Source organism: Phalacrocorax aristotelis, chromosome 6, assembly GCF_949628215.1.
Source record: "Phalacrocorax aristotelis chromosome 6, bGulAri2.1, whole genome shotgun sequence".
Classification (NCBI taxonomy): domain Eukaryota; kingdom Metazoa; phylum Chordata; class Aves; order Suliformes; family Phalacrocoracidae; genus Phalacrocorax; species Phalacrocorax aristotelis.
In genome coordinates, this window is record NC_134281.1 from 25,323,297 (window position 1) to 25,350,764 (window position 27,468).

At 38.2% G+C, this 27,468-nt stretch overlaps 1 protein-coding gene across 3 annotated transcripts in view; it reads left to right on the plus strand.

The window, feature by feature from the left end:
• Positions 1-15,940, plus strand: part of EFCC1 (EF-hand and coiled-coil domain containing 1) — a 53,518-nt gene extending 37,578 nt beyond the window's left edge. Inside the window, exons 3-8 of one of the 3 annotated variants that reach the window (XM_075096702.1) lie at positions 1,245-1,387; positions 4,175-4,307; positions 4,611-4,776; positions 11,255-11,413; positions 13,714-13,783; positions 15,474-15,940. In XM_075096702.1, the coding sequence (XP_074952803.1) occupies positions 1,245-1,387; positions 4,175-4,307; positions 4,611-4,776; positions 11,255-11,413; positions 13,714-13,783; positions 15,474-15,607 (805 nt within the window). In that variant the 3' untranslated portion in view covers positions 15,608-15,940. The remainder of the gene's footprint in view (positions 1-1,244; positions 1,388-4,174; positions 4,308-4,610; positions 4,777-11,254; positions 11,414-13,713; positions 13,784-15,473) is intronic. The other 2 variants (XM_075096703.1, XM_075096704.1) reach the window with 2 other exon arrangements.
• Positions 15,941-27,468: the final 11,528 nt, after the last annotated feature.

Sequence of the window (27,468 nt, forward strand, 5' to 3'; positions counted from 1 at the left end):
GTGCCATAACTTAAATTAAATGTAATTAATTTTTCTGCAGTCAGCTCTACTCAAGGGTGTAAAAGAAGTTCTGGTTCCTAAGCATGGTTTACCTCATCTCCTGTCCCTACAGATATTTTGAAATTCTGACAGTTGTTGTTAAATTCTTGACCTTATTTACTTAGTATACTTTCACAGGCAACAAGGGAACTAATATTGGCATGGTTCTTCAGGAACCGACAGCAGCTGTGTTTAATCTAACAAAAGCTTTCTGCAATACTCATCGCTAACTTGGCATCAGCTTTTCTGTTACTACATCTAAAGTCCTGATTCTAGCAGTAGTTCAATTTACAGGCAGGAAGTATTTAGAAGATTTGTACAAAAGGATCACGTCATTCCGCTTGTTTCAGTAGGACCAATTTGTTAAGTGGTTTAACTCTCAGTTTTTGTTAATGAATATTTAATATGTGAAGTACAAGGAATATTCAATATTTACTAGACCAAAACAGAATTTGGAGGGAGCTCGATTTACTGTTAAACTCCTGAATTTGGTTTGCTTTCTTCAACATACAGATTCCTTGTGAACTATATGACAGTTCCTGCTGGGAAAAGCATAACCACATTATTATACAGTCTAAATAGGAAAATATCCTGATGTAACTGTTGAAAGTAAACTCTTCTAAACAGTAGAAAAGGAAGCAATGGGAATGTACTCTATATGAAATGTACAATATTACATTATACAACATATCCAGGTAACATACACAGGCTTGCAATGCACTGGGCTTCCTGTTCATTCAGCTCCATGCCTGAGAGATAGTTTATTCCTACCTTAGGAAATGCTTGATATAAACCTTACATGTGTGAATGGATATGCCAAATTTCCATTTATCCAATGTAACTATGGGTTTTTTACTACATTATAAGAGTCTCCACAGTAAAGACAATGCATGCTGTCAGTGGAGAAAGGAGAGTTCATGGCCAGAGTAGACTGTTTCCATATATATTTTCTAGGGGTCTTTGACCCGAACTAAAAGCCAGAAGTGACATTTAGTTCTTATTACCTTAATCTAATTGCTGAAATCCACCTTCCTTGGATTCTTAGTGAAGCAACTGAATGCAGCCCTCAGGGCACTGAAGGCAGATATGCCTGTTCTTCTATAGCAAGTCCAAACAATTTCATTTGATCATTCATGTGCTGTGCACATTCACCTTGGTTTTTCAGATTTCCTACAAGTCCACTTTATTTTGCCCTTCTTTTCCAGGTCAAAAATTGTGAGATTTCCACTTCCCTCAAGAAGCAGCCCAGAGCAGAGAGAGAGAGCAGCCTTACCAGATGGAAGATACTGTCTGTCTGTTGCACAAGATCGACGATCTCCCACAGGTGGAGCTGGAATTTCTGAGAACGGTATCAAACCCAGTACACAGCTACTTTATTTCCTCACTGATTTGTAAGATCCTCAGCAGAAAAACTAAGATAGACATTAAACCACCAAAGCTACAAACCAATTCTAGTGAATCTTGAAATCCTAGACCTAAATAAAAGGTAGTATCTCAACTTTCTACTTCTCACTCCCCACATAATTTTAGGGGTAATAGAAGACTGAACCTATCACTTTGAGCCATGATTTAAAGCTGCTTCCCCCCCCCATATGATTCACCTCACCAAAATATTTTTCCTGGCTCAAAAGTATAAAATTGTCATTTCTTTGTAAATAAGAACTCAGAACTTCAGCTAAAATAATTTACAAAACTATTTGCAGTTAATATTCTGTACAGTCACACTCTTTGGAAACATTCTGGCCCCTCCAGTAACTCAGAAAAGGCCCAACCTGTTTCGCACATGTAGCGCTAACTACTGCCATAACACTGCATACTTGCAATTTCTCATGGGACTGCATGAAGCATTCTCTGAAAGTCTTCTAAAATCACTGGGTTTGCCAAGGCTGCCTCTCGCTATCAATGACCTTGACAAGGCTTTTGTAGAGCAGACACAAGGGCTTTCAAAGAGGTGGCGATCTTTTTTTGGGGGGTGGGAGAATGGGGTGTTATTTAGCTGCTGTAATGATGAGACACACTTATGATAGCCATGTTAGAAGCCACACTTTTCTGCCCCCCGCCCCTTCATCTGCCCCAGGTGGCAGTTTACATGCCAAGTAAGACAGCAAATGCAGAGTTTGGTACACTCGTTTTCAGATAACTTTTTTTTGACATATCTAGGTCAAAGTCAGAAGAACTTATCTGACATTAACTATAAGTAACAAGGCATCTTTACTGCTGACTGGAGAGCTGTATGTAGGGACAAAAAATTAGATTTTACATATTGAATGGAGCTGGCTTTTCCTCTCTGGTTTCCAGTCCTGCATAACAGAGTCACATGCCTTTTCCTCCATTTTTAAAACCCCATTTTTAAAAACCTCATTTAAGTGTCTGCTATGCCAGATGCTGCAATTAATTTACTGGATTAAAGATATCAGTTCAAAGCTCTTCAAGGAATCCATAGCATTGGTCAATTAGTTCTCACGGCTGCCAGAACAGTTGTAAACTCTGATTGTTATCCCTTTGAACTCCTGTGGCAGGAAAATAAATGATTTAAAAAGTTCACTACTAATGTATCACAGATTGAAAATAGAACTTTTTTGTTTGGTTGGTTTTGGGTTTTTTTGGGGGGGTATGTGTGTTTGTTTCGGCCATGCACAGCCTCACAGAAAAAAACCACTTCTAATAAATTAGTTTGTACAGTGTAAAGATCACCATGAAAATGCAGACATTCATTCTCTGATTAAAGAACAATGCTGCATGCAACCAAGCTTTGCTCCAGCTTAGGCAATAAATTATTGAACATGATAACCTATAAATTAGGCACACTGAATGCTACTGGAATGGAAATTGCATTAGCATATGCCAAGTGTTAACCAAAAGAAAAAAACAACGGGCCATTTTTCCTTTGTTGCTGAAAATAGACTTGAGAGAGTATTAAACACCGGTGGGAGAGCAGTCCGACAGCAAAGGACTTCTGCAGAGGTGTAACATGACTGCCCTCTGAAGGGGATCCTGCCAAACAACACGGGTCTCGGTGACCGCTCGCCGCCGGCTGGCAAGGGCCTAGGGACTGACTACCTTAGGAGTTCTTCTAAAAGTGACAACTGAAATGGTATTTTAGTTTGAACTGCAGGTGCTTGTGCCCTTGAAATGAGACAGAAAATCATTCACCTGAGAGTCTCTGCTGGGTGACTCATCCCCTTGAACCCATCTTTCCTGTGCTGCATCAACTAAACATGCACAACCCTTGTAACACTACGTAAGGTCAAATGTGTTTCAATATTTGAAGAAATAACAGCATCTGGCTTGATCACTCTGCTAGAATTCATTAAACCTGTTTAACTGACAGACAGCTATTAAGGTAAATAATTGTAAAATTTAAAATCATGTTGACATTGGCTTAACCTGATATCAACTCAAAATAAATGTTCAGAATAAATATATGACTAGTGCTTTTCATATATTCAATGCTTCAAAAGGCTCCCAATAAGTTACGGGCATCCTAATAATCCTTTAAGTCCCATTAAATATCTTCTTGTGATAAAAAGGAGTTAAATGCAATAGCTTTTATAAGATACAGCTAAAATTTGTTGAAATGTTACTGCAATAGTACATATATTATAGGTAGTTCATTTATAATTTGTTTGGCATATGAGGAGACATTAGGTTTAGGTAAAAAATTCTAACTAAACATTAGGTAGCTATAGGTCTAATGTTACATTAATATATTAAAGTCACTGTCCCTACAAAACACAGCAAAGAAGCTAATTAGAGAACAGTTATATCAAATTCCTACACTCTGAATCTGTGCTCAGCTGGTACAATGACTATGCAAAAAAAAAAAAATCTTACATAGTACAATGGTTTTTCAGTCTTCTTGAAAAGCATATATTTAACTGTATATGTAAACAGTAGTTGTCCCCCAGTAACACATTGATCCTTCATAGTTATATTAGTTACATAAAGGAATTAAAAGAATTGAAGTAGCTATAAGTTACCTGCAAGAGAGTGCTGAAGGACCCTGCATTGTGTTTCACTGGGGTTTTTATAATCTCACTTCTTTCTGTCTCAGCCTCAGGAGTTTAAATTGCCACAGTTGCAGCATATTAGGGTTTTTGATTTGGTGTTAAGGGGTTGTTGGTTTCTCAAACAGAGGATCAGCTGTTCCGCTCTGTGGAGGGCCAGGCTGCCTCTGATGAAGAGGAGGAGAAGTGGGCAGGAGACCAGACACCCCACGTGGACCAAATGAAGAAAATACTGGTCAAGCTCCCTTGTTGTGGCAGTGGGTAGGTTTCTGAGATTAATGCTATCTGAGCCCTTTGCAAAGATTATTTCATGACCTGAAGACACCATGGCTTCAGTAAGAAGTAGTAATACTATGTAACAAAATCAGCAGATCCCTTTGTCCATCCTTTACAGTTCATGGGAAACAACACGCTGGGTATTCCCACCAAACCCTCACCAGTGTCATCTAGGATGTTAATTTGTGATCTGCACTGCCAAGAGTTTTGCAGGAAAACTGGCTTTTAGAAACATTGACCTTCATAGTAGAGATCTCACTTACTTTTTTTTTTTAATTGTATATATAGATGTGATGAAAAAATGTGGAAAAAGCTAATGTCTTTCTTGGAGACCACCAATGCTGATGGCTGTGAAATAGCCCCTGTGGAACTTGCAGAGAGAATCACACAGCTAACTGAACAGCTTGAGCTTAAAGGGCATGAAGTGAAAAAACTGGAAACAAATATGGAAGAGGTAACAAGTGCCAAGCAGAGTGTAAAAGAGTTATTTATGTATCTTTAAGTAGCTGTATTTATATACATGTGCATTTATGTTTTATTCTGGCAGTTCTGCTCTCTGTTGCTGATGTTTCTCACTGTGCCATTAGTCTGTCAGCTCAAACATCTCATGTTTTCCTATAACACTTGCATTTCTAGTCTGGCTCTACCTGAAACTGCATTTGTTTGGAGGATGAAACGCACACCAGCCACAGGCTCTTCAAATACTAACCTTTATTTAAATGGTTTAAGATGTTCACTGATGCTATGTTTGGGACTGATAACGCTGCAGACAAAAGAGTCGCACATTAACCATAATGTTGCTATAGGCAGCTTTCAGTGGTTCCTCATCTGTGGATGAAACACACTTCATGTCCTAAGACATCCAGCTCCCCTGGGAGCACAATAACTTTTAATGAAATCCCTTTAGGTGATTGAGATGCAGGGGCTCACTGTTTTGGAGTCCTTTGGAGGAAATAATCAAGTTTACTCTGGCTGGTTCTCAGGCTTAGACTAATATATTTATAAATTAAAAAAAAATTAGTCCTTAGGCTTAGCAGCTTGTTCAGCTTTCCTTCAGGAGAGCTTATAACCACAGTAGTTGAAAGCCCCAGTGCAGTATCCTAGTAGTCCATGTGATCTTACTATTTAAGTACTGTAAACTTCAGCCATTGATGGGCATAGATATAAATGCTAGCAATCTTTCTGTGAAACAAAAATAGTTCATCATGTCCGTTGCTTTAGTCTTCTTTGTCTTAAGGTTCAGTTAGTGCTTGTTCAGTATTTTATACCCCTTCTTTAAAAGGAGCATAAAGATTTCAGTAGATCTGGAAGGATTATATTAATGGGTAAACTATTTAAAGTGAGAGTAAAATATTCAACTTCTTTACATGTTGCCATCCTTTGATTTTTTTTCAGTATTTCATATCATTTTCCCCCTTGACTAAATCAAATGAAAGAGTTTACTTGTGAGGAAAAAAATTTAAAACCAGAATACTTGTGTTTTACACAGTTTGCCATAGTCAGTGACAATTTATTCCTGTAATACTCCTTAGAGCAACACAAAGCTTCCTTCTATACTGCTTACTGCCCACATAAAAAACTACATTTATTCTTTTACTTACAGGAAGGAACTACCAGTTTTCTTTTTTTTTTCCTCCATTCAGAGGTACTTCTGCAGTATCATATTGCCTTCTTTTTAATCTCTGCTGACGGATATTAGTCGTCTCCACCTTGTTCAGAAAAGTACCGTTATCAATAGATCAATACAAAATTCCAGGACAAAAAAGGAATCCATTGCTCTTGATTTAAAGGCAAGAAGGGAGGTGAATAAGATGTAGTGCCAACTCACTGTGACATGAATTTAAAATCAGTAGGATGAATCCCTTTGAGCCTGTTAGTAAGAAGGTTTAATAGTAAATTTATTTTATTTAGCTAGCATTTATATCATGCATGCAGTTATTAGGGGGGTTTTCCTGATGCTACAAAACAGACAGACAAGTAATAAGTAATTCCTTTCAAAAAGATGGCTGTTCCTGTAATCAACACAAAGCAAACTGGAAGACTAAGAAATGCTGTCTCTCATCCAACTTCCAAATAAATATATTTGCTTAATAAATAAACTGATATTATTATTTTTTATTATTATTATTTATTAACTGTCTGATAACCTGAGAAAACTACTTTATACATTGCTCTATATAATTCTATTTGGACATGCTCAATGCTGCAAAGTAGACAAATAACAACAAATCTATGAAGTAACTTCAGGCAAGTGAAGAGCAACACTCTCAAATACTAATTAATAATTGCTTCAGTCTAAGACTTGTAAAACCAGGGGATAAAAGAGTTCTGAAATTTGTCATTACTAGAAAGTTCTGCTTTCCAACAACCGAGTGTTTAAAAATAGCTTCCACTGAAGACAGGGTGATGAAGGTGTCAGGTCCTAGGGATAATAGATGTAGAAAACATGAGTAAATTCTAAAAATATAATTTCCATAAAAGCTTGCATAGCAACTGCCAGCTTAATTAAAAAGACAATTAGTTTATGCCCTGCCATACAGGGTCAAATGAAAAGTTCATCCTGGTATCACACACCTGATAGCAAGCAGAATTTTCTTAGAGAAAAGCAGTGAGAAACAGTACAGAGGATTTTCTTTTTGGTATTTCTCACCTGGTTCCCAATACACTAGGAATAGACACATGTTGAACTGGATGTTACGTGGAGTATAATGTTTAATGGCCAGTATTGGAGCTATTTACCATGAATGTGCCTTTCCTTTAAAGCTACAGATGCTTTCAGTATCTCAGGGCAAGGACCACCACATACTAGTCTGAAGGGAACAGGTTTTGAGGATTTGTTTTTGTTAGCTTTAAATCTGCTGGCTGATCGTCCACTATAGCCTTGTTTTTGTGCTTGGAAATCAGCAAATGATCTTTCCCTCATAATTATGAGGGACTCTTAGACTCTTACTACCAGAAATAATGCCTTGGTTATCACCATTCCTAGTCTGCCTCAGCCCTTTTGGTATAGAAACCGTTACTTACTTCTGTTATTCTATTTTATTCTTCCATGTACTTTCCAAGCTCTATTACCCTTTCTGAATGAGAAGAACTGAAAACGTGCTTAGTGTTCAAATGCAAGTCCTTCATGGCATAATCATAGTTTCTGTTTTGTCCCTAGTTCCTTTCCTAATAGCTCCTAGCATGTATCCTTTTCATCTCTGCTGACTGCTGAGCTACATTCAGGAGATTACAGCTCTTCTAGATCTCCTTCTTGAGTGTCAGCCCTCATCACTGCATATGTATGACATTGTGTACCTTTCCTATGCATCTTTCTCTGCATCATTGACACTGAATTTCATCTGATCTTTTATTGCCCATAGCTATTCAATATCACAAACTTCCACTGTAATTCTTCCCAGGCAGCTTTAGTTTTGATTACCCCCAAAAAAACTGTATTTAGAGCAAACTTAAACACTTTGACATTCACCTTGTTTAAAAATAATTTATGAATATGCTGAACAGCTTAGTTCAGCAGCTCCTTGTGACACCCTAAGGATTATCTCTGTCCATTGTGAAACCTTCAATCCTGGTCTGTGACTTCGTGCTCCACCCCCATCTTTTAACCAGCTAACTCCATGGCAGGATCAGTGTCACTGCCCTCTAGCAGTTACACTCTTTCAACTGGATTAACATTATTCATATATATTCATAGACCCTTTCAAAGAAATCTAATAGATTCTTTGCTATGGTCATCTATGTATTCACCAAGTCCCTCCTCCATTACAGTTCCTATCAATTTGCCTAACAGAATTACTGATACTCTTGAGGTGATTTGCTGTTCCTCAGATCATCTCTGCAGCCTCTCTTAAAAACTAGTGCTCCATTTGCCACCCTCCAGTCCTTTGAGGGTGAAATGGTTTAAAAGATAAATTGTGAAGCACAATTCAGCACTTCATTCTGTCATTCTGTTACTGTTTTCTTCCCAGTTTGAAAATGTTTCTCAGGTTCATTGCTTGTAAAAATGGCTCTTATATAAGAACCTCCTTAACTTCTGTGGAAAATACAATAGAATTATTTTGCCTCACATTCCTTAAGGGATTTTTGCATATTAATTATTCATTTTCCTAGATGTATTTGTACACACTACTCCAGAACTTGGATTTTCCCCATGGCATTCTTTTATAAAAGGGTCAGATATCAGCAGCTGACTTCTCAAAACTGGTGTTGGCAAGGTAGTATTTCCATTTCACAAACAAGGCACAGATCCAAAATGAGGCTTTTCTGGGGGACTTTGACAGAGCCAAAACCAAAACCCATTCCTCTGAGCTCTGTGACTTAACTACTGACCATCCCTCCTCAGTATCTAGGTTTTAAAAATAGCTTATTGTCATGGTTTTAGCTGGGATAGAGTTAATTTTCTTCACTGTAGCTGTTATAGTGCTGTGTTTTGGATTTAGTATGAGAATAATGCTTAACTATTGCCATTATCTTATTGCAAATGTTAAGGTAACAACAGGTGCTAGATGTAACCTAGCTAGGGAAAACAATTTGGTAGAAGGTTTTAATGGCACACTGAGCAACTGTCTTCAAGTACAATAAGAAGACAGAAAATGCATACCCATACGTATAAATGAAGCCAAGGTATTGGGAAACTGGCATCTTTATAGATGACAAGGAGGCTGTTATGGTATAACTGCTGTGGAAAGCAGTTTACTAGCTGTAGCATAGGAAATACAAGCAAAAAGGGCTTTGTAGGAGCAGTCAAAATGAAGAGCAAAAAGAAGCACAGTAGCAACAAATGCTATGTCCAAATATCACTAGTGGCACTCCCAGCTAAGCATATTGTCTGTGCTGTCTATACAAATGAAGCAGCTGGTCATGACACTAGACAGCTATGGAGAACTCAAGTAGCATGCATACTAAAGAGAAAAGTTTGTACTTCTCCTATTCATGTCTGTATGTGTGACCCAGCCTTTCAGTAACACCCAGCAGAGGACAGAGGAGTCCCTGTGCAGCTTTCCAAGAACAGCAGTTTTTGCCAGCATGACTAAAGCAGCAGCTAAAAGCAGCAGCTAAGTGATGTTAGGGGTTCAGGTGCCTGACAGGGTGCAGGACCAGGGTAGATGAGCACCGATTATCAATTTCCATCAGCATCTGTCTAATTGCCTATTGGGACAGTCTATTTTACACTTCAAAATCATGACCTTTTTACCTCTGTTATTTGATATGACACTGCTTCAGCTGTACATGGGAACATAACTACTTCATGTGTTTAGTACATATCTATGCCAGGTGGTATTTACAATGCAGAGGCTATCTCCAGTATAATAAAGGAAACCACGTTTAATTCATTGAAAACCTCCCACAGAGTATTTGTTACGTCTCAGTTGGACCGCTGCCACACTGGTTGTAACAAAGTTGGCTCTCCATACAGGAAAAATGTTAATGGATTCATGGAAAATGGGTGTTCAGACAGTGATGCTGAAATCATTGTTTGGCAGATTGACCAGATTAAGTGATCCAAACTGTAGTAGCTGCTGTATAGCTCAAAGGAGTTGGAGACTCACGGAGCATTAATAGAACATCCATCTGATGGGGGTATAAGCACCAAATAATACATACTATTAGCACAGTCAGAAACTAAACTGACCTTCTAGAAGGCTCGGTGTGGATCAGGGATTGTTTTCTTTTTTCACTCTGGCAACACTTGTGTTTTAAGGAACTGAAGGTCCTTGCCATCTATTAAAATGCATTAGGATACAAATTTCCACTAAAAAAAATTCCATTAAATAGTGTGCATATTAAGGCCTTCAACATTTTGAGTTCAACTGTCTCCGTAGTTATTTCTAAAACTGCAACAGAGGCAAAAGATGACAACAAAAAGGAATTAACAGAGCCAGCAAATTTGGCATTTACCCCACATGATTTTGTTTCTCAGTGTAATATTAATAAATATATGTAGACTGTTTTTGCAACAAGAAATTGTAAAAAATGGTAACATTTCAGAATGCTGGGCACAGTAATGATTGAGAAATAAGTTTACTTTTATTAATGAACCTGGAATATGTCAGTGCTCTTGAAGGTCCAAAATTAATATTTAAGTGACATATTTTCCAGGAAAAGCTCTTTAGGCTCATTTTAGCAACTTGGAGATGTATCTGCAACAGGCCTGGGTCTGTGACAAACAGATATTTACTTTCACAAATGGTGTGGCAGCTTTGTAGTTCAAAATATGTCACATAGGTTTTGCACTGAAGCAAAAGCAACATTTCAAGTCCTGAACATTTTTTCACAAGGAGGTCTGAGACAACTGACAGGACAAACTAGCTCAGCTCTGGCAGGTGCAGGTCTGAGGAGACCCCTCCTGGCCAGGATTGTTGTAACATTCAAAAGTCTTGCTGAATCTGGACTTTTCTGCACTGAGCTGAAAGCCAATGCTTCACCAAGTGTACATGCCAGTGTTTTGCAGAACGAGGATCTTATTTTTTCTTCTTAAGACACCTTTTTTTCTTAACAAAAATACTTAAAAGAAATTAGCTAATTACCTTCTTGTTTTCACTGAATGTACACATGATTGATATGTAGGAGTTGAAAGACAAAGATATGATTACGTTGGTGAGGGCACACAAATTAGTTATCCTTTATAGAGGATGACAGGAATGCAAAAGATTAGAAAACTGAAATAGTAATGCCAGTATTTAAAATTTCTGCATGATCTGCTTGCATCCAGTGTTGAACGAACAGCCATTATGTGCAAGAGCAAAGCATGCATTTCCTAGCAGCTATTGATTCTTCACTTTATATACTACATTAATGAAATGTAGTTCCTTTCAAGATAATCTTATGGAGTGAACTGACATTTACCAGATAAGGGGGAAAACTTAGCTTTGTAATTATTGGCAAGAAAGTGAAAAGCTCCAGTGCTTTTAATTTCCTATGTCATTGTCCAGATCAAAGGCCCATTGCTAGGTGAGTTGCAGCAAAAGGTGGAGGAGACTGAATTGTTGAAGATGGAGCTGCAGATGTTGGAGACTGAGAGAGTTAGGCTGTCACTGGTGGAAGAAAAGCTCATGGATGTTTTACAGCTTCTTCAACAACTTCGAGAATTGGTATGGCAAGAAAGCAGTTCAGAGACTTAAAATGGGTTTTGATAGTGTCCTTTCCACACTAAAAAGGATGTTCATATCCTATTAAGATCAAAGTCCTTTACACTAGAACACGTTTTTACATGTGTTTGCCCTGGGAAATACCCAGTGATTGCAGAAAACTTTTAGACCCCAATGGCTGACTTTCTAAAAGAAGCCTAGAGATCTCCTTGGATCTAGCTATCCAAGCTGTCATTAGCCTCTAAACAAAAATTTAGAGGAAACAAGGAACTCAAAAATGCTAGTAATCAGAAAGATTTTAGAAGATTATTTTTCCTTTTAAAAAAGGACTTTTGTTAAACTGCATCCTAACGTGACACTGAGTAAGTATTAAAGGGATAAAACCCCTTCCTATATACCAATAAAGTATTTTTTGTAACAAGTTTCTTACCCAATTAACAATCCAAACATAAAAGCTGATGCAATAACATCCCAGAAGTACATGTCCAGTATGGCAGTTCAGTCCTTTAGAAAGTAAGTTTAAATCTCCTGCTTGGGAATGATAATGGTAAGGGCTGGCCAAAAGATCGGCATATTGCATAATCTGCAGAACACAGAGTGTGTTGGGAGCCCCACTGGACTGCTAGGAACTAATTTCTTTGATAATGACTGAGGGTTCTCCTCAATTTTCAGCAAAACTCTGCCTAATCTGTGTGAGATGAGAATGTTTCCTCAGATGATCACTTCACTTTGTTTGAAGTACGCTCGTGTTCCACTGATGACTCTAGGGAACAAGTGCAGTATCTCATAATCTGGTAACTTATTTTAGCGCTTGACATGGAAATTCTACTTTCATATTGCAAGTCTGACACATGCATCTATAACAATCCAGTGAAGGATTAAACTAGTAAAGACTACAACTGGCAATGAGCATAATAACCTTTTGTGTCAAGACTTCAACATATCGTTCACCGGTCAGTTGTATTATTGCAAATCATTTCTGCTTAGGAGACAATGCATCACATGATGTGCCATATCTCAGTGATAATAGCACTTAATGCTAATCATTGCTGGAAACATGCCACCGTGTGCTGCCAACTCCCATAGCATCAATACAGGCAATGATGCTGTCAAACAACAAGATAATTTACAGCATTCCCAGTAGAGTTCAGCAAGGATCCCCTAAATCCCTGGTGAGCTATACATCAGACAAAAGAAAGCTTATTCATCAGAAACTGTGGGTTTAGGTGTCATTTCCCCAGCATATGCACATTCATGTTTTAAATACCCCAAGCATCTCATTTGCAACAAAATCTACTACAAAGCAATGACTGCCCAAAGGCAGATGCATGCTCTGTTAGGACTATTAAAACCTCACACCATGTTGCAGAGGTCGTGTGTAATCCCAGCCTGCTGCAAACTGCTTTCCACTATGCCCCAGTCCCAAGTGGGGCAGACAAGCAGAAGGTAGATGACTAGCATCAGTACGCAAGGCAGTATTGCCTGGCATCCGGGCAGGTGCATCATCTTTCTTCCAGAATAACTTCCATCTATTTTCACTTCTTGAAGTTTTAGCAAGAGCAACCTGTCCCTGCAGATACAGGCACTCTAAGTGCTAATTAAACTGATTGCAAGACCATCTCCCAGAAAGCATGCATTAGTGTCTCGACAGCAAATTAAGAGTTTGTTTTTCCAGACACGTTATGTAATGTCCCAACAGAGTTCTAATATAAAATTACCACTGAAAAAGACTGTCCAAATCTTAAGTGGTTCCTACAATCCTTCCACTTGGGCTAATGTTTATTACATCTCAATATGTAACTAACAGTGGGCCTGCCACATGACACGTACAATCTCTTCTAATTTGTTTGTACCTAAAGTGGTTCCCAATAATTCCTAGAACAGCTGGGTCTGATAAGCCTCTGTCTGAGATTACACCACAAAATCTGTCCATTCACCTTTCAACACAGGCCTAGCAGATGTCTGATGAGCTTTTATTGTACATGCCCTGCTTACATTCCTTGCCATCTAGATTTGTTTAGGCACACACTTTGGAAAATTCTGTTTTTTTTCACTGAATAACTGCTCTTTGTCTTTCTACAGCCATATTAAAGAATTAGAGCCAGCCACAAACTGGCATTATTTGAGCAGTATTTAAGATAAAATGCTTGAAAATAAAGCCAGTGCCAGGTCTTGTGCTATCAGGATTCAGTTTCATTTTGTTTTAATTTTCAAATGCAAATGCACTACACATAGATATTGTTGCATACATTTAAACTGGTGAAGGACGTATTTGTGCCATAATATTATTCTGTTTTTTAAAGAACATATCTAAGCGAGCCTTGGGGAAAATCTTGCTGAGCACTTTGGAATCCTGCCGTGACCCCCAACCTGGTAAGAAAATAAATCACGTGTAAAGACCAAGAAGCATGAAAAGTGTCCTTTTGGGAGAAGACTAGATAATGAACAGATGAGTAGGTGTCATGGTTTTAGCTGGGATAGAGTGAAGAAAATTCATAAGAATTTTAAAATAAGAAAAATAGAGTGAAGAAAAAAGCTAAAACCATGATAGTAGAAAAAAAATCATTTCAAATACTGAGGGACAGGCTAGGGAGAAAGAAGTACTATGCAAGAAGATTACCTATAGAAAGTGATGATTTCTACAGTGTGACACATCAGAAACAGGAACACATGCAGGGCTTTTCTTAGCCCATTTTAACTACAGTTTGGCCTAAGGGAAACAATTCAGTGTCCCACTAATATCTGTAGGTCTTCACTGAGATGAGAAAGTGGAAAACATGACCAAGTATGTAAGGCACCTATTTACCAGGTTTGCTAATCCACTGTGTGCTGTATTCCTCTGCTGTAACACAAACAAATATACAAAACCAAATACTTCTGTAAAGAAACCAGATCAAACCTGCACTGCTCTAATAATAGCCTTTTGTGTTCCTCTTATGAAAATTAAACTTGCAAACTCCTCTCCCTTGATAATGGTCTGGTGTGCCAGAGCTGCCGTTGTAGGAACCATACAGGGATCACAGCCTGGAGGTTTAGGTTTGATTACTGTGTTCCTATTAGCAGAGCATTTGTACTTACTTTCAAGAAATTAACATCATGTACCAAGCCTAAGAACATGGCTTGGAGGTGCTTTTAATAGGCAGCCAGTAGTCAAAGACAAGATTATAAAAGACTTGATGTGCCCTGAGGGTTTAATTTTGGAGAATATTATTAACAGTGATTTAGGGAGAATAACATATAAACCATTCTGGGTTTTGCAGTTTCAAAGCCTTGTTGTTACTAGTGTCCAGCAATTCAGGCCACAGGCAGCCCAGAGGTAAGCTGTGCTGCTCCAGCATGGCTTAAGAGGAAGCAGAAAAAAGAAGGCAAAGACAGACTTTTGTTGCCTCCAGGATACCAACACAGAGAGAAACTGTATCTGAGCCAAAGCTCAGATATTCTCCTGGTGAGAACAAGAAGAGACAGCACACAAGTGTCCAGAACGTACTACTACTTATCCTGCACAGGAACACTGAATCCAAGTGATGCTGCTGAAACAAAGTACCTCCCTCTGTAATGACAGCACAATTTAGCTTCCTAAAATGATACCAACAAGTGAAGTAACCCTGTGAAGTGCTCTGTCCATTCTGCATCACCATTGCCATAAATCGCTCATCTTCTCTGCTTTTGATTTTCTGGCTGTGCACTTGATATGGTGCACTTAAGCAGCTTTCTGAAGTCTTTGTAACCAAACGTCTTCTTCCTCTTTGACAAGACTAAGTGCATGGTTGGATTAGCAACTCTTTATTGTGATATGAAATAGTCTTTGTTCACACAAGTATGCAAGAACTCAGTGAATGGGTAGTGAATGAAGCAGGAGAACCAGTAGAGAAAACAGTCCTTGAACCCAGTTCCACTCTCATTTTTACAGGGACAGAAATTCATTATTTGGTCTCAAAATTTAGACATTTTATGTTAATTACCTGAAGTGGCACCTGTGAAGAATAGGGCTTGTATTACGATTGTTAAACTGCAACTTTCTGTCTTTGTTCAATTTATAATGTTTGCAACTTTCTTTTAAAAGGAAAAGCCCATCTATTTGAAGTCCTAGATACTCTTTACCATGAGCTGACATCCTGCAAACTCTTACAAAGCCAGCCTCTGGAGAAGGCGCAGAGTTGCCAGTCCTTGTCTAACCCACTGGTCATCTCGTGCTGAGCAGCAGTGCCAACTAATACCCACACGACCAGCTGAACAACAGCCCTCATTCATTCCAACACCTGATGAATGAATAAGATTTGTCCAATTCAACGGACCTCAATAATGGAGAAGAGTAATAGAATAATTCAGCCACGAAATCAAAGGTATGCTGCTTCTGGGAAGAATGCCAGTTCCTCAGCTAACGTCAAAGCCCTCCCTTACATGAATGAGCATTCACATGATGTGAGGATTACGTAGCAATCTCTGTCTCTGATGGAAGTCTAACCATCTTTTTATGATGGCTCTGTAACTGTACCGGTTAACGAAATAAAAACTATTTCAAATACACTGACCTGACCTATTTAGATTTATAGCCCTGGTTATACACTGGCTGGGCACAGTTTCTAGCTTTTGTAATAGCTCAGTTCAAAAGCAAATGGCAGCCTGTGTCATCACTGGCAAGTAAACCACTTCCTTAACATAGAAGAGACAAAATGACTGTGGTATAAACATACACACGAGTGTATGCCAGTAGTGCAAGTTTTAAGGGCTCATGTATAAAATGTGTTTGTGTCTATGATTCAGTTATTCACCCTATTTAACTCTGAAGTTAGATTTGGTTTTGTTCTGCTGAATTTTATATTTGCAATTATAGAGATGACTTAGAGGTCTGCAACAGTCTTTCCTGATGATAGTCTTAGATTTTACATTAAAAGTTACATTTAACTGCCTGAAAAAGGTACAAAGCAATCTTGTTCCCAGGCTCTCAGGGAAAGGAAGGGCTGAAAAATTCACTTTGCAACATCTGCCGTTGTCACACTAGCAAACAACATGTGCAGTACACAGCATTGGTCTCTCATTTAATTTCCCTCAGTGTAACTGTAGAGACACAAAACTAGGCCCCACTTGCAGACAAATTAATGTAAAATGCTGGGCCTAATCACAGTGCCATGTAACATTTTAATCTGCAATAAAATACTTCCTGGGGCAAAAGTAAAAAAAAAAAAAGTTTTCTTCCAAGATGCTTTTGCTGTTTCATTCAACTATCAAACACAGAGACTAAAGAAGCAGAGTTCTTAAATGATCCAACTGAATTCATATTATTAAGAAATGCACTGTAGATCTTTTAAGAATGTGAAATTATTTTCCTAACATAATAATAGCAATGAAATAAGACTGTTCAATTCAGAACTGTGCATATATGAATTTTTCCCAGGAAAATGGTTTTCATACAGGAATAAGGTCTGTATCACAAAACAATCTGGGGAATAAGATTTCCATTCATAATACACTGTATAGCTTACACACACCTCCATCGAAAATTGTGATACATTACTTAGCATTTAGACCCATGTTGGTAACAAAAATTTGCAATAGATCATTTCATTTTAGAGGAGAGAAAAAAAAGGCATCTTGCAAACAATGGAACAAACTCTGTTCAATGGTGTTTTACCTGGGGATTTTTTTTCTGGGTTAATGGAGGAAGATGTTAAGAATAGATATATATTTTAATGTAGATTTTTCATTAAGATAAATTAGGCAGGACATATATACATAGTGCAATATTCACCCTGTGAGACCAAAAACTCTATACTAATACTAAATATAATACTAATTTAATGCTAAGCATAATATACTATTACTTAGTATATACTAAACTATATGCTAATACTATATGCTACAAAAACTATACACATGTGCAACAGATAAAAATCAAAATGAGCAGAAGTTAGTTCCCTACTTGAGTTCATTTTCTAAAAAAACAAGTATCAGCTTATGTTTTGTGCAGCTCTCTTAGACTGTATATCTATAAAAAATGCCAGCAAATCATTAAATAAGCATGATCTGTGTGTACAGTTAACAGAAGAGACACTTCAGGAATAGGATTATAATGCAAACACATACCTTATTATGGATACCCTCATGTACTCCAGGATTGTTTTATCATTTGAATTAATATTACTTACTGTATCCACTTTCTCTATATACACATATATATGTGTATTTGTATTACATATACTATGTATACCTTAAGATTGCTATGCTAATTGTATACTTTTAGTATCTTCTTCACCACTAAGTTTCTACTTCACTTTCTAATATATTTCTAGAAATCTAGACTATTAAGTAAACTGGTGTCCTAATGGCAAAATGGGGGAGGAGCAATATAGTCTGAGTGAGTACTGCACAGCTTATCCTAGTGGCAGTTGACCTGTAATTAGAAACTAGAAAATGTCACTGGAAACCTAAATTGGTGTTAAGGAAGATGCAAACAGTTTAGATAAAAGGAAGCTTTTGTGAATACATAAACAGCATTTAACTGATATAAGAAGCAGCAAAATCACATCTTGCTAAATTAGCTTCAAATACCTTAACATTTTTATTTCTCTAAGAAATGCCTATAGTAGAATCATTTTTGAAACATCAGCATATGTTGATTAATCTTTTAATTAAAAAAGCTGATTATTTTAACTCCAAAAAGCAATTAATATGGAGCAAGTCAGTCTTGCAGTATTTCCATAAAAAGAATCTGTTCTTCAGGATGGATCAAGAAACAGTCCTCAGTCAAATTCTTGCTGGAAATCAGAAGCACAGCAAAGCACTGTACTTTGAGACCCCTTGTTTGGTGACCTTAAAATTGATTTTTTTCTTAAATATTTTTACCTTAATGTTTTATACTAAGCCTGTTGGCAGTATTGCTGAGGCTGATAAATATTTCATATGAACCTGTACATATATGTGATTTTAAATCAATATAATTGAGAAATTTCTAGCTCTGCCTCAAAATCAAGGGTGCTTCTACAGCCAATTTACTATGTGGAAGACGCCACACAGTAATCCTGGGGAGCAAACCCAAATCTCTAAGTTCTTTAAAAGATCTAGCTCCTTAAGTCAAGTGATTACTGCAGATTTCAGCTACCTTTTTCTACATGGAACATATACAAAGTTTAAACTGACTTTGCAAAAAAAAATTTCCCTGTGTGACAGAAATTGAAAAGATAACAAAGCACACTCAAAAGCCTTTCATTTAAAATGTACAACCCCAAATCCAGTATCTCAAATCTCTGCAAACACTTTATTTTGTTGTATGTTTACCAAATGGTAATAAATGGATATTTGCTTGCATGTTGACTTCTCAGTTAAGAAAAAAAAAACCATGGAGAGAATTCATGTGCTATAAACTTAAGTGCAATTGCCTATCTAAAATTTTGCATAAATAGACAAAGGCCAACAGACCGTATCCTCCCAACATTTCCTTGTTCAGTAGGAAAACAAGTCTGGAGAAGTACACATGACATGTCACCAGGTGAGACCAGAGCCCTGCTGTACAGTTTCCACCTGGTAAGAGTTACTTAGGTCTTGCCTGTAGAAGGGACCTGTACTACTTTGATTTTTAGTTAGAAAGCCAATGGGCATCCATAAAAGGGCTAAAGCAACCTAATTATGCTGACCTTGAGGCACTCTTGTTGAATTCTGGCCTTATACCATGCCTGAGATTTTATCTCCTCCCCAGCACGCCCATTCCTTATTCTAGTAGATTTGGTTTCTTCTCTGAAGAATAATTCCGGTCTTACAGAAAGAAGAGTTTACTCCCAGTTGTATCTGCTGGGACTACCTAATGTAATTCACCCCAGCAAGAGAGTTATTCTTCGTCACCTCTTCTATATGTCCTTTCCTCCTTCATCACTAATTGCAGAGCAATAATTCCCTCAGACTCACAGATTTTGTACTTTAAGACTGGTGTCCAGTCTTTCCCTGAATGAGCTGCCTGGAGTGTTCTCAGCACTCCAAATCCCCACTCCTACAAGTCTCAAGGAATGTGCCATTTCTCCTGCTCACATCACCTAAACCTGGCAGTTTAGCTCTCAGACTTTGCTCATATACTGTGTTGGCATTTCCTTAGCCTCAGCAGTTCAACATTAGATCTCCACAAATTGTGATCAAGCTCGCTTTCTTAGCAGTCACCTTCTTAATTTATTGATTTTGTATTAAAACTGCAAATTGGCCTTAACAAGGAAGCTGAGACATTTCCTCCACTGATCTCCACTGTGTTTCCACAAAACAAGCTTTCTGATTTGACTTCATTCTCAGATTACTTTCTCCTCCCAATGCCTTCCTCATTTTATCATTTGGCTTATTTCTCACTGAGATAACCTGAGGGTCTGCACACTTCTAGCACAAGTTACATTTTTCAAGAAGAGTTTCCTCCTCCCATTATTTTTTACTTTATATGAGGTATTAATTATTAGGAAATTCAAGTCCACCTGATACATAAAGTTATTGAATAATTGTCCAATTTATTTTCACTGAAGCTCTCTCTGAAGTATCTGGCAGTGACCACTCATCACAGATATTACACTGATTCACAAAACTTTCGCACCAAATCAGTTTGGCTGTCTCCAGCCAGAGCTACTCCAAGAGGTTGATGGCATTTGTACACACTTTTGGAAGGCAATAATCCTTGGCACCGCTATGTTTAAAATTGCTGAATTTCTTGGAATTAAATCTCCTCCCTTCCACGATACTGTCCATTAATCTACTACATGGTACATTTCAATGATGAAAGGCTGTTTAGACTTCATTCTTTGTTTCCATTGTATTGTTAAGAAGAAGGGAACACTTTCAAACAGTGCTGCATAAAATAGAATTGCTTGGTATAAGAGAATGACAATAAACATTCACAGCACATGTGACACATCGCATTACCAGCCAAAGGGTTTCTCTTAGATTTATAATTTCATGGAGTTTAAGACACTGAATCCTTTAATATTTACATTATGTTATTTGCTTACTAATTTTACATACAATTCCACATAAAACAAAAGCTATAGAATGTGTTTCTTAGCATGAAATTCAGTTGAAAATTGAATCATCCTTATTTCCTGAATTACACTTTACTTTCAAGAGGCCAGATTTTCAGAGTTCTGTTTGGTTTCTATTCTACTTTTCTGGCTCTTCGGTAATACACCAGCAGAAACGTTCTTACACATTTCCCATGGTACTGTCAGTTACAGAAATTTGGTGGCTCTAAATTGTGGCTTTTGCAGGCAACTGGACACACTGAATATGCATTTCTTTGGGGATGCTACCAGACCTTCCCGAGCCCAGCTTCCTCCCTGAAAAGAGTCACAGAATCATAGAATCATGGAATCATTAATGTTGGAAAAGACCTTTACGATCATCAAGTCCAACCGTCAACCCAACACTACCATGTCTCCTAAACCATGCCCTGAAGTGCCACATCTACATGCTTTTTGAACACCTCCAGGGATGGTGACTTCACCACCTCTCTGGGCAGCCTGTTCCAAAGAAGGAAGACAGAATCGGCATTCCCATCTTCACCTAAAGCCAGCAGATGACACAGCCAAGCACTGCCCGTTTCAGCTGCACATGTATATACCCGCAGTGGAGTGTCAATGGGCTGCCCGCAGGCAGTAGCTCACTGCTCTAGGCCAGTCTGCTCAACAGCTGTGGAAATCCTGGGGAGATTTAGAGATGGCCTTTTCTGGCATCGCCTCAGCATGTCAAAATAGCTCAACTTAATTTTGTCCCCTTGAATTTTTTCAAATTAATATTTGTCCTTCGGGCTGAAAGTATTGGACAACACACCCAAACTGAGGTACTCAGGTTCTTAGAAGCGTTTCCTCTTAGCAAATCTCTGTTTAATGCAGCTCACTCCTGTAGGAGGGGTGTCTATTAGAGCAAACCTCCCTGAATTAAGGCTCACATCTTAAATGACATTATTTCCTAAAATGCCTATGTTTTTCTGAATTGTAACCATTTCAGACCCTAGCTGAAGAACTGTCTGCTTCTAGACTTAATCCCCTAGCCATTTCCAGAGTGTATTAACAGTAGAACAAAAGAAAGGAATGAAAAGGCTCAGAGGAAATTCCGGAAATCCTAGCTGGCATTTTAGAACAAGTTGCCAGTTAGATATCAAATTAAATTCATGACCAGTTTCCCTCCTGCCAGTACAACTATATTTTTATCTAATGAAACCCACAGAAGGATAGCAGAGTGTCAGAATCAGTCAACAAAGGTCTGCTTAAACTTCTACATGTTTGCCAAAACTTGGAGCACAGAATACAGATAGCTGTTTATTTTTAAGTTAAATAACAGTCTAGGAAATAAAAAATAATTAACTCAGCATTACACTAATGCATGCTTCAGAGAATGCATACTTTGTACCTTTGCCATTCAAATTCATGAAAGAAATAGCCCTTACTTAGTTTAGACTTCACTAGAAGGTTTTGGTAATGAAAGTTTAACCGCTTCCACACCAGCTGCTTGTGAGCTGACAAGAGCCTAGTGCATCAGCTGGGTAGCGTGTCTTCCTTAAACAAAACAAACCCTTGATTTTTACAAGGCCACCAACATAAAGTTAGTATAGACACACTCCAGCATCCATAGGGTCCCCCAACAGCAATGCACAGGTACCCTGTATGTTAGCTATTCTTGCATTAGTTTTTCAGTGTTATACTGACTGAGTGCCGTGGATGCCATGAAATGGAAATCTGTGATCCTGCAAGTCCATTCTTTCCATCCACTACTGCTTGGAAAATGCAGCTGAATTACAAGATTTGTCACAAACACAAGGTCACACCACAACACTGTCCCTGCTGCAATAGGGAGGTGCTGATTCTTCTGTCTCTGTTGGGGAGGAACGAGGGATATACAAGTCCTGCTCTGTGGGGACTACAGAAATCAACACATTTCTGAGGAAACAGCAGAGGGTAAGCAGCCCAGGGTATATAACGAGGCTGAAAGCAGTACAGGGCTGGTCCTGCCAAAAGACAGTCTGTGCCAACTAACCTAAAGCTGGCTATCATATTTTTCAGAACTCACTCTTTACTCAGTGAGCTCAGCATATGTCAGGCTTATAAAATACTTAATTTAACACACCATGTAGTAACATACCTTTACTACTAATCAGATGAGGCCTACGCGCACTGTTCCTAGTAAGGGTGTATCTTCACTACAGCCTTATTTCAGGTGGTCAGTAGCATGATTTCTGCATGCCAGGCAGCTCTCCTTAGGTGAGTGTGAGTGGGCTTAAAACCCCTCGAGTCACTGTGTTTCCTGTGGTCTTTTATATGAATAGTACTTTTGCGAACACAACACAAATTACATTATAAATGACTGTTCTATGATTCTGCTGCAAAGAACTATGAGATAACTTATCTTTGTCAAGGAGTAAAAAAGGACTGTAGGATGACATTGAAAAATTATCAGTATTCAAGTGGTTTTACCCACATCCTCACTGCAAAGCAAAAAAGTTGTAAGAGCTGAGTGGGCTATTATAGTTAGGGATAATTTCTATACTTGAAGAAGGTTTTATTGTTTGGCAGTTTTGCTTTTGCTGATTATTTCTCATTGATTTTTTCACAATTACAAGTGGAAAAAAGTACCCTAATGAAGGCAAGGTCCAGTATTTTGTGAGGGCTTGTCTACCTCTGAGAGTTGCCAAAAAATAGAAAAAAAAAAAGAAAACACATGGAAGGTGAGACAACTGGACCTAAATCTACTATTTAGGTAAAAAACGTTATTTTAAAATAAAGAATATGCTATACCCATGGGAGGGTCTTTCTTCATTGTAAAACTAATCTTGGAAATAAAATTCATTACACATTCACAGTGCTAGTCCAGCACATGCAGCAGTGCTTCTTTCTTTCTTGTCAAGCAGTGCAGCTCTTACAGGCAGAGATCAGCTCTAGGGATGACAGAAGTCAGTGTGGCTGCTAATTGCTTATGAACAAACATCTGTCATGCCCAGGGCTGAGACACACCACTGACTCATCTACCAAAGGATTGATAGTCACCCAAAAATGTCACCAGGTTTTGAGAGTCATTTGAAAGTCAGTCTCGAATGTGCTCACATTTTAAACCTAATAGTCTTCTGGGGCCTCCTCTGAGCCCAGCCACCAACAGCATGGAGCACATCCTACTGCCATGGAAACCATTTCTAGGTCACCTTTACATAACAGTGCAGAGGAAACATCACCAACTCCACCATTAAAGCACACTTCTTTTCAATGCAGATTGCAGTAACCAACATTTGCCGTAATTACACATAATATGCCACAAATAAAAAGACATACTCTCTCCAGCATAAAGGTGGGGACGTATATATCATGCAGGAGGTCTTGGCTCAGACTCTGTTGTTATACTTCTAGTCTTCTAGCGAGGGAAGCAAAATGACTGCCTGATCCTATGCATCCATTTTGTAACTCAAGCTGTATAACAGCTTGTGTTAAACTACTTCTGCAGAGAACATCATTAACACTGGAGAGACCCTACCAAGAGCGAAAACACAGCTGGAGCTGTGTTTACATATCTGGCTGAAGCTATGGAAAAATATAGCTGACAGAACGAATAATTCAAGTCACAAAATCAGATTTAAGGAGCCATTGAACTGAACAACAATATATTGAGTAGAGCAGAAAAGAGACGGGAAGCATTTCAAATGCTGAAATACAGAAATATTTCAGGCCATAAGAAGTACAAAATAATTACACAGCAGATTCTCTTCTGTTCAGAGAACACCAAAGGCATGAAAGTGCACCTCCAATGCAGGAGGAAGAAACTGAATTTTTACAGCAGCTGTTAGTGAACACTAACTTAATTATTTTAGGTACAGAATCAAGATGTTCAGATCTGTGAAGGAAGTGTCTTTAGCACTTGGGAAGGGAACCTAAGCAGAAAGTTTTCATACTACATAATGATAAGATAAAGTTTTCATATTACATTGATAAATCTGGAAAATTTACTTCTGTGGCGATAATTTCAACAATGAGTCGCTCTCAAGAACTTAAGTTTGAACTTACAGTGCAGGACTTCTACCTTATGTGCATGGCACAGTCATCAATTCCAACAGCCACAAATTTCAAGAAAGACAGTGATATTCATAGCTATCCTTTTTTCTCTTTTTTGCAACTGTTGGATTTGTTGTTGGCTTTTTTCCCCTAATGGAGAAGAAGAATAGTATATCTAGCAACCACTATTTTATAAAAGGAAACTGTTGCAAGTCATGGTAGACTGACCTCACCTTATACTATTATTTCATTGATTATACAAGTCATTCCCAAACTCTTGAGAGTTGGAGCATGACAGATATCACAAGCAATTAAAAAGTACAGGAAGAGAGGAAAAAAAATATGCCTGAGGCTCTGAAATAAAACATATTTGACAATGCTGAGACTATGGAAAAGGAGATTCTGCTGACAAGAATCGTACAAGAAAAAGCTCTCTAGAATATGTAGAAGGAGAGGGTGAAATTTCCTTGGTTTTATTTTATCTCCTGCAGGGACAAGGATGTCAGCAAGTGCGGAACTGAGAACAGGTACTGAAGGTGGAACTGAGAAAAGCTGAAGGACAATTTTTCAAACAACTGAAAAGTCCAAGCTACTTCAATACTGCATACAAATGCAGCACTATATTATTATCTCTATTATTTTGAAGGTCTAGAATATGAAGGATTTCATAATAGGTTAGGATAAAAACCTGCTTGCTCCTTTTCTGAGGAATGTTTCTGAAGCTAATTTACTAGAACTTGATCTAATATTGGAAAAGGTTTTGAAAATTCATTAAGAATATATATCAGTATAATTAAATATAAATTTAAATAGAGATTGCTGACTGATAAATTATATGAGAAATAACTGAAGACCATGCTTGTTTGTGTTATAAAACCATCAAGGGTTACAAGATCAAATATTTGAACAATCTGTTTAATTTAAATAATTAAATATTCAATAGGCCATTTAGAGACTGACTCATCCTCAGAGAGGAACATGGAGGAATACAAAGATACAGGGTTTAGCACTCAAAATGCAGCACTGTAATGAGAAAGACTCACCTTCACAGTCAGTCTGAATAATCCAGTAGTCAGGGTACTCACCTGGGAAAGGGGGAGCTGAAATTCAAGTTTGTGCTTTGAATCAAGAGGGACTTGAATGATGATCTCTTTCAACCTAGATGAAGGCCAATGACATCCTGGGCTTCATTAGGCAGAGCATTGCTAGTGGGTTGAGGGACTGGTCCTTCCTCTCAGCTCAGCACTGGTGAGACATCTGGAGCACTGGGTCCAGTGCTGGGCTCCCAATACAAAAGAGTCCTCTTGGAATTGCTGAACAAGTCCAGCATGGAGCCACAAAGATGTTTAAGGGACTGGAGCATCTGACATACAAGGGGTGGCTGAGAGACCTGAGGTTGCTCAGCCTGGAGAAGAGAAGGTTCAAGGAGGAACCTTATCAATGTGTACAAATACCTGATGAGGGGAGTAATGAAGACGGAGCCAGACTCTTCTCAGACACACACACTGACATGCAAGAGGCAACAGGGAAAAATTGAAATACAAGAAATTCCAGTTAATCATAAGAAGTTGGGTGTTGGTTTTGGTTTTTTTTTTTACTGTGAGGGTGGTCAAACACTGCAAGAGGTTGCTCAGAGAGGTTGTGGAGTCTCCAGCCTTGAAGATATCCACAGCACAGGGGGACATGAGAACAACCTGCTCCACCTGACCCTGCTTTCAGCATGGCAGTTAGACCAGACGATCTCCAGAGGTCTCCTCCAGCCTCAACTATTCTGTGATTCTCAGAGTCTCTTACATATAGAGACAAAGGTTGCCACAGTTCATGTTTTCCATTAGTAACATTATGGACAAGGAGAGTATTACAGAAAATATACAGCAAGAAAACAGAGCAACAGTACAATAGCCCTTGACTATCCCAACATGGGAAATCTGTCTCCCTCACTTACCAGAAAGACCACCCTTCACAGAACACCTGTTTGTGTTCACTGGAATTGTTCCACTTCAATTCAATCTCATTTTGTGATGGAAAAAAACCAATGTCTTGAGGAATCCTAACCTGTTTTAGAATTTACAGACCTCTAAAATGAAAAGATTTTGCAATACAAAAACCTTGGTTTTCTTTATTCTTTTGCTTATGCAAGAAAACAGCAGCCCAAGCTTACCATTCTGTTTATATTTTTTAAGGAAAAGGAAGTTAGAACTAAAAAGTAGTAAGACTTTTTAAAGCCATTTCAAATCTTTCACGACATTTGACATTGCCTTACAAGCAGAAACAGACTTAATGACAAAAATGAGCATATAGGCCTGTATACTACTGCTACTAAAAATGGAAAGAACTAACTCCAGAAATTTGCATGAAATCTTTGGAAGTTCCTTGTTACAGACTCCAGGTTCAGTTCATTCCTGCACAGAAGAATAAACTTTGTAAATAGTTTTAAAGGTGCATCTGCTGTTGAATGATAACATTGTGGAGACCTGGTCATAACTTCTGCTGAAAATAAACAGTTGGAGATCTTTGAAGGATAGTGGAATTGTAGTTTAGCTTTTGACTGGCTCGTAAATTGTCACACAAGCAAATATCAAATGTAAGTCACATTTTCCTTCCTTTCTTCCCTATCACTCCTTGTCCAGCCACTACCACATGAAGTTTTCCATATGGATTACAGCAGGTATGGACCAAGGAATGCTGACAAGTCACTTAATGGCCCTATGACAACTATGTTACAGTGCAAGAGTGCTAAATAGACCCTCAAAAAGGTCTTTGGAAGCATTTTACACAATTATGAGAAGAAAACTGTACCATAATAGTCAAGTCATTCAGATTCAGGTTTAATTTTTCATAGTAATAAATGTCTAATAATGATTCTGAAAATATCCTAGCAATTGGTATGCTGTGTTTACACACACCCCTCCACTCACCCCCACCCCCTAATTAACCACAAGGTAATTTTACTATTCAAACAATCTGGGCATCGCATGTTCATATTTGTTCTGTTTAACCATCATTGCCAATGTAAAGATAAATTCCTCTCAGGTACATCTAGAGCACTTAGCCACTCATTTGACT